Source organism: Oncorhynchus mykiss, chromosome 10 (assembly GCF_057628025.1).
Source record: "Oncorhynchus mykiss isolate SJ-2025 chromosome 10, ASM5762802v1, whole genome shotgun sequence".
Lineage (NCBI taxonomy): Eukaryota > Metazoa > Chordata > Actinopteri > Salmoniformes > Salmonidae > Oncorhynchus > Oncorhynchus mykiss.
In genome coordinates this window covers 48,662,463-48,674,891 of record NC_143031.1, presented here as the reverse complement: position 1 = coordinate 48,674,891, position 12,429 = coordinate 48,662,463, and the positions used below count along the sequence as shown (strand labels likewise).

At 41.4% G+C, this 12,429-nt stretch overlaps 2 protein-coding genes across 2 annotated transcripts; one reads left to right on the top strand and one right to left on the bottom strand.

The window, feature by feature from the left end:
- Window positions 1-443: 443 nt before the first annotated feature.
- rab38c (RAB38c, member of RAS oncogene family) lies at window positions 444-4,019 on the bottom strand. The gene is made up of 3 exons (XM_021618862.3): window positions 3,156-4,019; window positions 2,362-2,630; window positions 444-1,175 (listed from the first exon to the last, which is right to left on the bottom strand). Exons 1-3 carry the CDS (start codon window positions 3,346-3,348, stop codon window positions 1,014-1,016), a joined length of 624 nt encoding a protein of 207 aa, XP_021474537.1. The 5' UTR covers window positions 3,349-4,019; the 3' UTR covers window positions 444-1,013.
- A 20-nt stretch (window positions 4,020-4,039) lies between these two features.
- On the top strand, window positions 4,040-12,017 carry LOC118936700 (ras-related protein Rab-39B). Its single transcript, XM_036933254.2, has 3 exons — window positions 4,040-4,414; window positions 5,416-5,642; window positions 5,947-12,017. The coding sequence occupies exons 2-3, from the start codon at window positions 5,428-5,430 to the stop codon at window positions 6,371-6,373; spliced, it is 642 nt and encodes a 213-aa protein (XP_036789149.1). The 5' UTR covers window positions 4,040-4,414; window positions 5,416-5,427; the 3' UTR covers window positions 6,374-12,017.
- The last annotated feature ends 412 nt before the right edge of the window (window positions 12,018-12,429 follow it).

Below are 12,429 nucleotides of genomic sequence, written 5' to 3'. Positions count from 1 at the left end.
CCAGCTTCTCAGTTTCCTCAGGCTTCTCTCTATAGGAATGTAGGACATACAGTACATCTAATGTCTAGGCATATTGTCCCAAATGTGACTCTACTCGGCCTGCAAGTGAGATAAAATCCTTAATATGAGTCAGATTTGGCATTGAGATGTCTTCCTCTATTTTACAAATGCTGTACAGGATGTATATGCCTTTTTATAGGCTACCAACTGTATGAAAAGGTTTGAAATTCACTGGTTCTCCTCCCTTTCTGGTCCAGCCTCGTCCTGGGATCAACTCATGGTGGAGGATGCAGATTAGGATGAGAGGAGAACTGACATCAATGCTATCCTTTCATACCTGTGTAGGAATAATAGAATGACATAGTAACAATGTTGCACTAACATGCTATGTTGGACAACTGACATGGTCAAAATAGGCTACAAAAATGGACAAGACAACTCTGCAGAACCCCACATCAAAGCCATTTTAATGAAGTTAAAGATATAAGCCTACACTGCATGTACATTATAGGTACAACAAGGCACTGTGGCAGTGTTGTCCCTATCCTATAAACAGAAACACCGCTTTTGTATCAGTCTGATGTCAATCAAACAACATCTTTATATCACACGGTCATATATCCTTGGTTATACAACTGTAGACGTCACAATGTGTGTCATCTCGTTGCTGATATTCTCTGCTTTGTCATTTAGTTGTCTGAGGGACTGAAATGAGGGGGAGCCCTGCTTTCACGAGGTAGAGAGGTGGTTCACACCAAGAAGTTACAATAATGTATTTATTGTGAAAAGAAAAATGTTCCACTCATTATATTACTATTTTACAATTTCTCACACAAACATGATCATGAATCCACATAGAGAAATACACCACATCTCTCTCATAACATATTTTTTCCCATGGCCCCTCTCAGCTTCTCTTGAAGATGTTCTTTAATTGGACCGGTCCGACAGACTACAGAGAGACACGTACAGACCCTTGAAGATCTTCCTCTTTCTCCATTCTCTTTGATGGGTCAGAATTTGTTACATGATCCACAGCGAACTCTTTCTTTAACACTGCTGTTGAACCCAGGCAGAACCTGCACATCTGGGTCTGAATCCAAGACTGTACTCTCTTCATTGGCCAGGATATGTTCAACCAGACATCTCGCTGCCGCTTCAATGTTAGTGTTCTCCTACAAGATGAAACAGAAGACACAATCATGTACAGCTAAATGACAAATAGACCTTAGAATGATCTCAGATGGGAAGTATTCCCTGGCCAGATCTGCTCAGGATTCAAAATCCTCTTACCTCAGGCAGAAGGATGTTGCTAATATTCCATCATTATTATGGGGCGGTAGGGTAGCCTAGTGGTTAGAGCGTTGGAATAGTAACCGGAAGGTTGCAAGTACAAACCCCCGAGCTGACAAGGTACAAATCTGTCGTTCTGCCCCTGAACAGGCAGTTAACCCACTGTTCCTAGGCCGTCATTGAAAATAAGAATTTGTTCTTCACTGACTTGCCTAAATAAATAAAATAAAAATAAATTAATGTAAGCTACCAGTTGGGTAGGCCCCAGTGACATATTCACCCAATCAGCCTTCACACCCAACTGAGTAACTCATTAGAGAGTGGCTGTGAGTGTCCCCTTCCTCTCAGGTTCAGTCTGTGAGAAGGGAACACACCTTTCACAGCCTTCTGGACCATTTCACACGTTCCTGTTCACATTCCCCACGGCTAATTAGCCTGTAGTCCTTATACCCCAGGGTATGCTAACATTTCATTCCAACTGATCTCATGTATTTATCAGCCGAGTGTGATTGCATTTCATTGAACACATTCAAGTAACCCAAGCTGACAATCAAAGGCTGTTGTCAAGCTCTTTATATGCTCTTTATAATTTCATTTGTTTTTTAAAATTATTTAACCTTTATTTAACTAGGCAAGTCAGTTAGGAACAAATTCTTATTTACAATGATGGCCAAACCCGGACGACGCTGGGCCAATTGTGGACCGCCCAGTCACGGCCGGATATGATGCAACCTGGATTCAAACCAGGGACTGTAGTGACGCCTCTTGCACTGAGATGCAGTGCCCTAGACTGCTGCGCCACTCGGGAGCCCCAAAAATGAGAGATACCATACTACATGTCAAATTTTAGCAGCCAAAAGATTACCCAGCAGGAGTCGGTGGAATGTATTTAGAATCATTGAGATTGTGAGGCTTGTCTGTCACATGCACACACACACTCCAAGTGATCAGACATGATGTCTTTTAGGGCAACCCTAGACTTTCTAGCCAGCCATGAAGCAGCCCACATGCGTCAGTTGGGAGAAGCTATGACTACAGTACACAAGCTTCAGTATCTTTCTTCCTCACCTTGGCTGAGGTCTCAAACCATCCCACAAATCCATTTTCCCGGCAGAATGTGTCCAGTCTGGGCTGCTGGGAGCAGACTTGATCGGACTTGTTGGCCAGCAGCACAGCTGGGACAGGTTTGCCATGACTCAGGGTGACCTTAGAGTCCAGATCGTCCTTCCACTTGAGCACGGCATCAAATGTGGAGGCGCGGGTCACGTCGAACACCACCAGAGCTCCCACGGCCTCCCGATAATACACACGAGTCATATTTCCATAGCGTTCTTGTCCTTGGACAAACAAATACAAGAACAGCACACATCAGAGTCAGAGGCACACAGCACTGGTCTATCTATACTTGAATTATATGTATTTAACTATCTAATTATATTGCATTATGACTTGGCACGATCCAAAAACTGGTCAGGTTTTTCATATTACAGAGAGAGATAGAGACTCCTGGCAATAACTGCAGTGCTCATGTGACTCTCTAATATGAGCATGACACCAGCTGAGCCCAACACAAGACAACATTCCTCCACAGTGCACATTAAATACCATAGGGAGAAATACTTTACACTATTCATTAGGATGATTAATGTAACATTGGCTATCTATGGATAAAACCAAATATAAGTCTCATAAAAGTGTGTTAATTCATTGATAAGCCTGTTGAGTTGTTGAAAACATCAATGTGATTTTTCGCAAAATGCTAAACATGAACAAAGTCTGACGAATCGTCCAAACCACTGGTATTACAATGAATGGATATATAAAGTCAAATATCAAAGTCAAATGGACTGGTTAAGACATACCGGCAATATCCCAAAGCTGTAGTCGTATAACGGTGTCACTGTCCCAGTGCAGAACTTTGAGCGCAAAATCGACACCAATAGTTGCGCGATAATGTTGAGAAAAGATCTGATGGACATAACGCTTGATGATTGACGTTTTCCCGACCCCAAGGTCGCCTATAACGAGAACTTTGAACAAATGCTCCTGCGGCATGGTCTGACTTTGTACAACAGCCCATTCAAAACGCACCACCACAGGATTCACTATTTGCCAGTGATGATGGCTTTCTAAAAGACAGATTATGATTTAATACTAATTCCGTTCCAACTACAGCCTACATTCTTTCAAGTGTTTCCATTTAGAACATTGAATGTTGACTGTAGGCTTATGTCACCGTGCACCCATACGAAATTATGCCTTCATATCCAAAGGATGAAGTCGAGCAAATTATGTAATCCAATTTGATTCCATCCACCGTAGCCAACACGAAATGTTAACTTTTAATCTTATAATATTTTCAGCATAGGCCAACTTTCTCCTCAAAAGAAAGTCTACTCCATAGCTCTAACACCCCCGCAATGAGTTTCCCTCCCTCCAGTCGCTTCGAGACCAGTTTGCTACACGATGTCATGATACCAAAACATTTGAAAGCTGCCAAGACTCAGCCACACCCATTATCTTCTACCCTTCAATAGCCTACTGTAGGTCTATTTCAGAGCAGGATTCGCGCACAAGCTATTTAATCATTAGGCTACACAGTAGTCCACAAAGATAACCCGAATCTAATCTACGAGAAAAAAAACCTACATTTAAATGTCCCTTTATAGCAGCCGGTGTAGCACCCTCTATGGAGAGCAGCGCGTAATTTCGGAGACATTTTTGCTGCGTTGCTGTCTGGGTTCTTACGGTAATGGTGCTGATGAGGGATGAGTCGCGCTATGTGATGCTGTTGTTACTGCCATTTCATCAGCGGATTTTCAAAAAATATCTCTCCATCTTTAAACATGGAATTACCATAAAATGAAACCATCGACAAGTTTTAAGGACGGCCATTAGCCTATTTCACATGAAACTCGCCAGTATAGTAACAAATCTCAGTGTAGAATTAAATAAAATGATAGCCTAGGACAAGGCCTATTTGCTGATTACTCCTTGGTGTAAAACACGGTGTTTGACTAGGCCTCCTGGGATCACTGTTTCAGAGAGCATCTTCGAGAGAAAATATTTCTCAAGATCATGGGGTTTGCTATTGCCAGGCGTTGATCGCCCATCCAACAAGGTAATTTAACATAAGGTTGTAGACCTACATGCCGATGTTGTGTTTATTATGGATTAATATAGCATTGCCATAGAGAAGACCGTTGTAACTCGATCTATGAAGGGCGGAAAGAAGATAAATTGAATGTGTTTTAAATTAAGATGGCTTATTGTAAAATGTCAGACTTATGTAGCCCAGACCTAACACGTTTCCAAATTTTGACATGGGTGAAATGAGTATTCAATATGTAGCCTGTTGTTTGTATATAAAATGTCCATAACTGCCCTTTTAATTTAGTTTGTAATTAAAAAATCTATGTTATTGCACTTGATTGGCTTTACACCAACGGTGTTTCTATGAGAGCTAAATATACGAGTTAAGAACCAACGGTGTTTCTATGGGAGCAGAATACACAAGTGTTATTTTGCTAGAGCTGTCTGTGCATTTACACTGGAAAGAGGAGCGGCCTTTCCCTCATTGTAATGTAGGCTAGGGCAGGCAGACTACTGTTTTTCAAGAATACGCAATTAGTCCGGCCGCAGTAGGCTATTGAAATTCCACATTTAATAGTTCTTAGCACCACTCATGTCGATTTTGGATGTTGCGCACACATCATTACGAATAGGCCTCGAAAAAATTGTCAGGCCCATCAAAGAACTACATTAAAAAAAAAATAGGCCGATAAGGATAACACTTTGTAAACAATGTTTACAAAACTTGGAGTCAAACAAAACATTGGAGTAAAACAACCCACTGGACACACACTGGTGAATCAACGTTGTTTCCACGTCATTTCAACGAATATACGTTCAATTGACGTCTGTGCCCAGTGGAAGCTTACACCAGTTCAACTAAGCTCATGAGAAATATACTGTTTAAGTGATATTCTTCAAGAATCAGTGGATATATAGGCGATCATTAATGAATGTACTGTAGATACGAAGGAGTCTAGATTTAAGCTAGTCTACTTGATTATAGGTTGATTATAGGCCATTTACTATTCGTTTTTTTTTGTGCCATAGATTCTGTGAGATATGGAAGCGATATGGCTGTACCAGTTTCGACTCATCGTCATTGGGGACTCGACAGTAGGAAAGTCGTGCCTGATCCGGCGATTCACCGAGGGACGCTTTGCGCAGGTGTCCGACCCCACAGTCGGTGTAGACTTCTTCTCAAGGCTAGTGGAGATAGAGCCAGGGAAACGCATTAAACTTCAAATCTGGGACACTGCTGGACAAGAGCGATTCAGGTTACGTTTTTAGATTGTATTTTCCTTTTTTAAATCTTCCATTGCAAAGACGAAATCATTTGTCTTTCAATAAATCACGTTTTTTTGTTGTTGATAGTCATCTGTCAATATTATTGTTATAACAATATAGTATTTAGATCTCTGTATTATTCATCTCGGAGCCTTTCGTTGTCTTGATGTTTGAACCTCACCACTTCCCTGTCACATCCTTTGTTTTTCCATTTCCCCACTTCTCAATAAGTATATTTACAATTTCTTTCAATTCTCTCTCTCTTCTTTGCTTAACCCCCTCAACCCTCTCTAGGTCTATTACCAGGGCGTACTACCGCAACTCTGTTGGTGGGCTACTGCTGTTTGACATCACCAACCGTCGCTCCTTCCAGAATGTGCATGAGTGGCTGGAGGAGGCCCGCAGTCATGTCCAACCTCACAGTATCGTCTTCCTGTTGGTGGGTCACAAGTGTGACCTGGAGTCCCAGAGGCAGGTGAGCCAGCAGGAGGCTGAGAAGCTGGCAGGTGCCTATGGCATGCGCTATGTGGAGACATCGGCTCGCGACGCCATCAACGTGGAAAAGGCCTTCACTGAGCTAACGCAGGACATCTTTGAGCTTGTGAAGAGCGGTGACATCAACATCCAGGAGGGTTGGGAGGGGGTGAAGAGTGGCTTTGTGCCCAATGTGGTGCACTCCTCAGAAGAGGTCACCAAGAGTGACCGCCGGTGCCTCTGCTGAATGTCCTGTCTGTCTAGTTGGCTTTACCCCCCCCCCCCCCCCCCCCCCTCGCTCAGCCCATGTATTCCTGTAACATTATGACCCATTAGCTCCCTATCTTATCACCTGGCATTTATTTGGCTCTCTCACTCCTATCCTGAATACTGGAAGGCCATATCAGCTCTAGTCTACCACTGGAGCAAAAATGGACAAAGCGATTTGGGTCGTTCCATGAAAAGAGTGCCTTTTGTGTCCCTTGGATATTTTAAGTAGAAATTATGCACCAATATTGAATTTGAATAGCTTGTTGCATTTTGACATGTCCTTCTCCCAACATTTCTCAAAGTAACATTTTTTTGTTGCTTTGCCAAAGTTATTTCTGAAGATTATTATTCATTTCATGTGATTAGTGTTTATGTCCGTCCCTCATTTTAAGGTCAACTGAACTCCCGTTTTAATATGGTGAAGCTATTCCTTTTAAAATATATATATATTTCCTTTAAAGAAACATTGAACATCCTAATAGCGAAATCATAGAGTAAAAGCAGGTGAGCTGGTTCTACAATTTGGGGCCATTTTCTGGTGTTTTGTGGTGGAAAACTGAGCGGGTCGAGCACAACACATCAACCCTGTCACCCATAGATAGACAGGCTAGAAATATTATAATTTTTTTTTGGGGGGGGGGTGAAGCTCGCATTCAATTGCCAATCCCTGTGCACACAACAAGCTTCCATTGCCCCTTCACAAGGGGATTGATGGCTGATTTCAGATGAAATCGTCAACCCTGTTATGGTCAACCCTGTTATGGTCAACCCTGTTATGGTCAACCCTATTTGGCACTTAATAGGCCATTGCTATAGGAATGGGAAAACTCGTTTTTTTTATGAAGTTGAACGTGTGCTGTCACGTTATGACAGAATGTTAAAATTAGGTGAACCCCCCCCCCCCCCCCCCTCCCCCAAAAATGTACCAAGTTACACTTCTCAAAAGGCACCGAATTGGTGGAACGACCCAATTGCCAAAGTAACCTTCCTCGCCTCTGTCTTACCTGTTAGATGCACTTGAAAGAAAAGAAATGCCCTGCTTTATGGTGAGATTTTCCTCTCTGTAGTTATGCCTCATCTTGTGCCCTTACGGAAGGAACACACCTCAAACTTTACAAGTTTGTCCTGTAGTCTGGAGCACTCACACAACTTTCGGGAGGACACCTAACCTCCCTAGTCTGTTGCTGGCTGGTGAGTGCAATACAAGGGGACACCAAATCTAGCTCTGCTCTTTAAACCCTCTCTATGGAAAGATCCAATTCACAGAGGGAAGCATGTGTTGTATTAGCACTGCGTGAGCATGCGGGGAATGGCACACTGCTGTGTTCAATGCCTCCTCTGCTTTAGTTTGTGAGACTGATGGCACCACCAGACAAATGAACAACCTGAGAACACATCATTGCCATCATCCCTTTGATCATAGATAAGATGGAACCAAAGTTTGTGTGTACCGATTCAGTTGCCAACTGTGTTTCTATATGAGTATTCACAGGGAATTTGTACCGTTGAGTGTGGGTATGCACTGTGAAATGCCTAACATCAATGTTTTTATTGCGGTTTGCGTCCTCGTTGCTCATATTAAATGCACAGTTGGTGACAGAAGGTACAACATATCACCCCTTATAGCTTCCCTGTCCATCGATCATAATCATTACAGAGAATGTGTCTCATGAGAAAGCCGTTTTATGTACTCTGTTGGCTTAAACTGTACGCCCACCCCTTAAACATTGACATCTACCCATATGCCTCCTGATGAACACTGAAGCTTTAAATGGGGTCGGCTGCACTAGGGTTGTTTGCCTTTAGTGTCTTAAGACCTCCACACTGTATGGTCGTATGCTTGTAGTTTTAACACGATTATAAGCAACATTCTGCATAACGCAACATGTCCGATATTTCTTCCCGCCCTACACTGTAAAAAAAAAAAAAAAGATTACTCCAACTGGTTACAAGTAACTAAGTTAGGGTTTCTCAATTGAAAAACAACACATTTGTGGAAACCAAATACAGTCAAATGAAAAAGTGTGGGCACCCCTGACAATTTCCATTTATAAATAATTGGGTGTTTGGATCAGCAATTTCATTTTGATCCATCAAATAACTGATGGACACAGTAATATTTCAGTAGTGAAATTAGGTTTATTGGATTGACAGAAAATGTGCAATATGCATCAAAACAAAATTAGACAGGTGCATAAATTTGGGTACCCCAATAGAAAAATCACATTCATATTTAGTAGAGCCTCCTTTTGCTAAAATAACAGCCTCTAGACACTTTCCATAGCCTCTAATGAGTATCTGGATTCTGGATGAAGGTATTTTGGACCATTCCTCCTTACAAAACATCTCCAGTTCAGTTAGGTTTGATGGTTGCCGAGCATGGACAGCCCGCTTCAAATCATCCCACAGATTCTCAATGATATTCAGGTCTGGGGACTGGGATGGCCATTCCAGAACATTGTACTTGTTCCTCTGCATAAATGCCCTGGTAGATTTTGAGCAGTGTTTTGGGTCGTTGTCTTGTTGAAATATCCAGTCCCGGCGTAACTTCAACTTTGTGACTGATTCTTCAATATTATTCCCAAGAATCTGCTGATATTGAGTGGAATCCATGCGACCCTCAACTTTAACAAGATTCCCAGTACCGGCACTGGCCACAGCCCCACAGCATGATGGAACCACCACCAAATTTTTACTGTGGGTAGCAAGTGTTTTTCTTGGAACACTGTGTTCTTTTGCCGCCATGCATAACATCCCTTGTTATGACCAAATAAATCAATCTTTGTTTCATCAGTCCACAGCACCTTATTCCAAAATGAAGCTGGCTTGTCCAAATGTGCGTTTGCATACCTCAAGAGACTCTGTTTGTGGCGTGTGTGCAGAAAAGGCTTCTTCCGCATCACTCTCCCATACAGCTTCTCCTTGTGCAAAGTGCGCTGAATTGTTGAACGATGCACAGTGACACCATTTGCAGCAAGATGATGTTGTAGGTCTTTGGAGGTGGTCTGTGGGCTGTTTTTGACCGTTCTCACCATCCTTTGCCTCTCCGATATTTTACTTGGCCTGCCACTTCTGGCCTTAACAAGAACTGTGCCTGCGGTCTTCCATTTCCTCACTATGTTCCTCACAGTGGACACCGACAGGTTAAATCTCTGCGATAGCTTTTTTTTTAGCCTTCCTCTAAACCATAATGTTGAACAATCTTTGTTTTCAGGTCATTTGAGTGTTGTTTTGAGGCCCCATGTTGCCACTCTTCAGAGGAGAGTCAAAGAGAACAACAACTTGCAATTGGCTACCTTAAATACCTTTTCTCATGATTGGATGCACTTGTCTAGGAAATTCAAGGCTTACTGAGCTCACCAAACCAATTGTGTGTTCCAATTAATCAGTGCTAAGTAGTTACAAGTATTCAAATCAACAGAATGACAAGGGTGCCCACATTTTTGCATAGCCTATTTTTCACATCTGATTTAATTTCATACAACTTAATATTGCTACACTAAAAATATTTGTCTGGACAATACCCCAGTACTCAGCTTTTATTAGAAAATGAATGGCATGCCACTGTGATCATTTTCTGTGATGACAGAGTAAATTATTATGCAGCCTCAGAGGGGTGCCCAAACTTTTTCATACGACTGTATATGATTCAATGACGACAGTTTTATTTCATTATTACCAAACCTATATTTGAAGTTGCAATGTATTTTTTTTAAAACTCAACTTACTTTCCCCCTTTCGGTTAAACCTAATAAATAACAAATACAAACTCATATTTCATGTAAATGTAACCAATTTTTTTCATATTGTTCCAAGTTCACTTTTTAATTTGGAATTACCTATCCAAATCCAATTAAATCAATTCCCTGTAAATCAAGAAATTAAGTTGGTTCGATAACTTGAAATAATGTTTCCAAACATATTCTTTATACATTTAGTAGCCACAATATCATGACCAAGAATTAGCTACCTTAACATAGAAACCTTAACAGGCTCTTTAGTACCATATGCACTCATGCAAGTACCATTACAGATGCTGTCAGTGTACGAGTTTGAGTTTGAATAACAGATACAATAGACCACATTAACAGGAACGACATTTACTCTCACAGGTGGGCAAAAATAACTAACTGAAAGCCACGCCCCCCAATAAGCTATACCTCCAGCGCTTTTGATAGGCTGCCGCCGCTACATTGCCCCACCGCTATTCAATGCACATGCGCTCGCTCATGAGGTGTTGAAAGCAATTTAGAACTTTCATTCAATCATTTTTTTGATTGTCAAATTTGTTATTTGATTTCAGGGAAATTTTATAGAATAGGTTGAATGAACCAAAGTGTAATTTGTTATCATTCCAATCAGTAAATGCACTGCAGAACAACAGCATCTTCCCACCTTTTTTTTTTACAGTGTATTAGACTCAGCCATGTGCTTTATCTAACCATTAAGACTTCCAACCTCAACCCTTAGTACCTCCTAAGCAGTTTTCTTCCTCAATGCCAGTTTCCACCCACCTTATTAAAACTTTTCGGTAAGCTACAAACCCCTTTGCTTCAAGGGCCCCCATGTCCATATTTCTGCAAGCAGACCATGTCTGAGAGCAATAATCAGGAGCCTCCTGGGTTCAAAGTATCTATGCACCGAGAAACTAACCATTTGCTCTAAAGGAAAGCTACAACATGCATTCATTCCTTTTACTGTCCTCCAAACCCTCACAATGTGTTGAACAAGAGGGTTGTTCATTGCCGCACGTGTATAGTTGCATTTCACCCATTTTACATTTGATTTTCCAAAGAATTACAAGTGTCTTAATGGATTTCTGATATAACATATTGTAAATAGCCAGGGTGTACTGGGTGTATTTATTTCTAGAACATGAAGGGTAATATTAGCGTGATAGAATTCCAGTTTTACTTTCTCACGATATGGGGAGAAAATGCCATATGTTTCAATATTTGTAGGATGTATCATACAGTAACTGGAGTGGAAAGGGAGAAGGCTTTGAATGGGTGTTGCTCTGTTCAGGGTATTAAGAGAGTTTTGGTTTCCCCCACTTTCACTGAAGTCGTACCCATGTATCATATGAAAGGAGATATATGAGAAATGAACGTCCGCAACCTTCATATTGTCATCCGGAACCTAAATACCCTACATGCTTATTGAGCCTACATGTGCCAGACACATTGTAGTCTGTTGTTGAATGGACTCCTGTCTCCAATCTCTGCTTAAGCCAGGTACCATATCAGCTGCTCATTTTACAATCACAGCACTGGCGCCAAACAACCGTTGTCTTTCTTTCTAAACCACTGACTGACTGTAATAAAGGGTATGTCGAGAGAACATTCAGACAGACGGCTCTCCGTAGTTCATGATCTCTGCTAGACACCGGAGGCTCTGGATGACGCAGCTTACCTGCACAACGTCGCGTGGCCGTTTGAAATGGCGACATATATCTCTAGTCAAAGCAAAGATGGATTTCCAATTCATTTATGTGACTTGTAAATGTTATTTGAAACAAACATAAAGCCATGTTCCTTTAGCGTTGTATAGGTTTGGGGTGCATAGAAGGGGCAGGTTTGATGTCTCATGCTTGTAAGGAATAAACATTTCATCTCAGCAAAGGCACAGTCAATATTACCAATGCTCTATGATGACCATCCAAAATACATGTGTTCAGTGTTAGTTACCTCTGCATGCACACTTATAACCCCAATGACTTAGATATTCCCCCAGCCTGGAAAAAACATACTGTTTATTCAACAAGCAGTTTAAAGAATTTGATATTCCGTAAGTGAAACTGGATATACAAGCAGGTCAAACACATGGAGACTAAATTAATGTAATGTCGGTGATGTATCTATTTGTACCACAAAGATACTATGAACTAACTCCCTATTAAATTGTGAACACTTGATACGAAAACATCCGTTTGTAGTCTCCATTAGTGTAATGCTGCAATGCCATGTACAAACACAAGAGGGCAGCACACACTAAAGAGTTGGCCTTGTAAATGGTTGGACGGTAACAATCACA

Bases quoted from the DNA above. Each gene is read 5' to 3' on its own strand.
- rab38c (XM_021618862.3), bottom strand. From the start codon at position 3,348: ATGCCGCAGGAGCATTTGTTCAAAGTTCTCGTTATAGGCGACCTTGGG. The intron at 2,631-3,155 runs GTATGTCTTAAC...TGTTTGTCCAAG, and splicing joins ACAGCTTTGGGATATTGCCG to GACAAGAACGCTATGGAAAT. The intron at 1,176-2,361 runs GTGAGGAAGAAA...TTCATCTTGTAG, and splicing joins GGTTTGAGACCTCAGCCAAG to GAGAACACTAACATTGAAGC.
- LOC118936700 (XM_036933254.2), top strand. From the start codon at position 5,428: ATGGAAGCGATATGGCTGTACCAGTTTCGACTCATCGTCATTGGGGAC. The intron at 5,643-5,946 runs GTTACGTTTTTA...AACCCTCTCTAG, and splicing joins GCTGGACAAGAGCGATTCAG to GTCTATTACCAGGGCGTACT.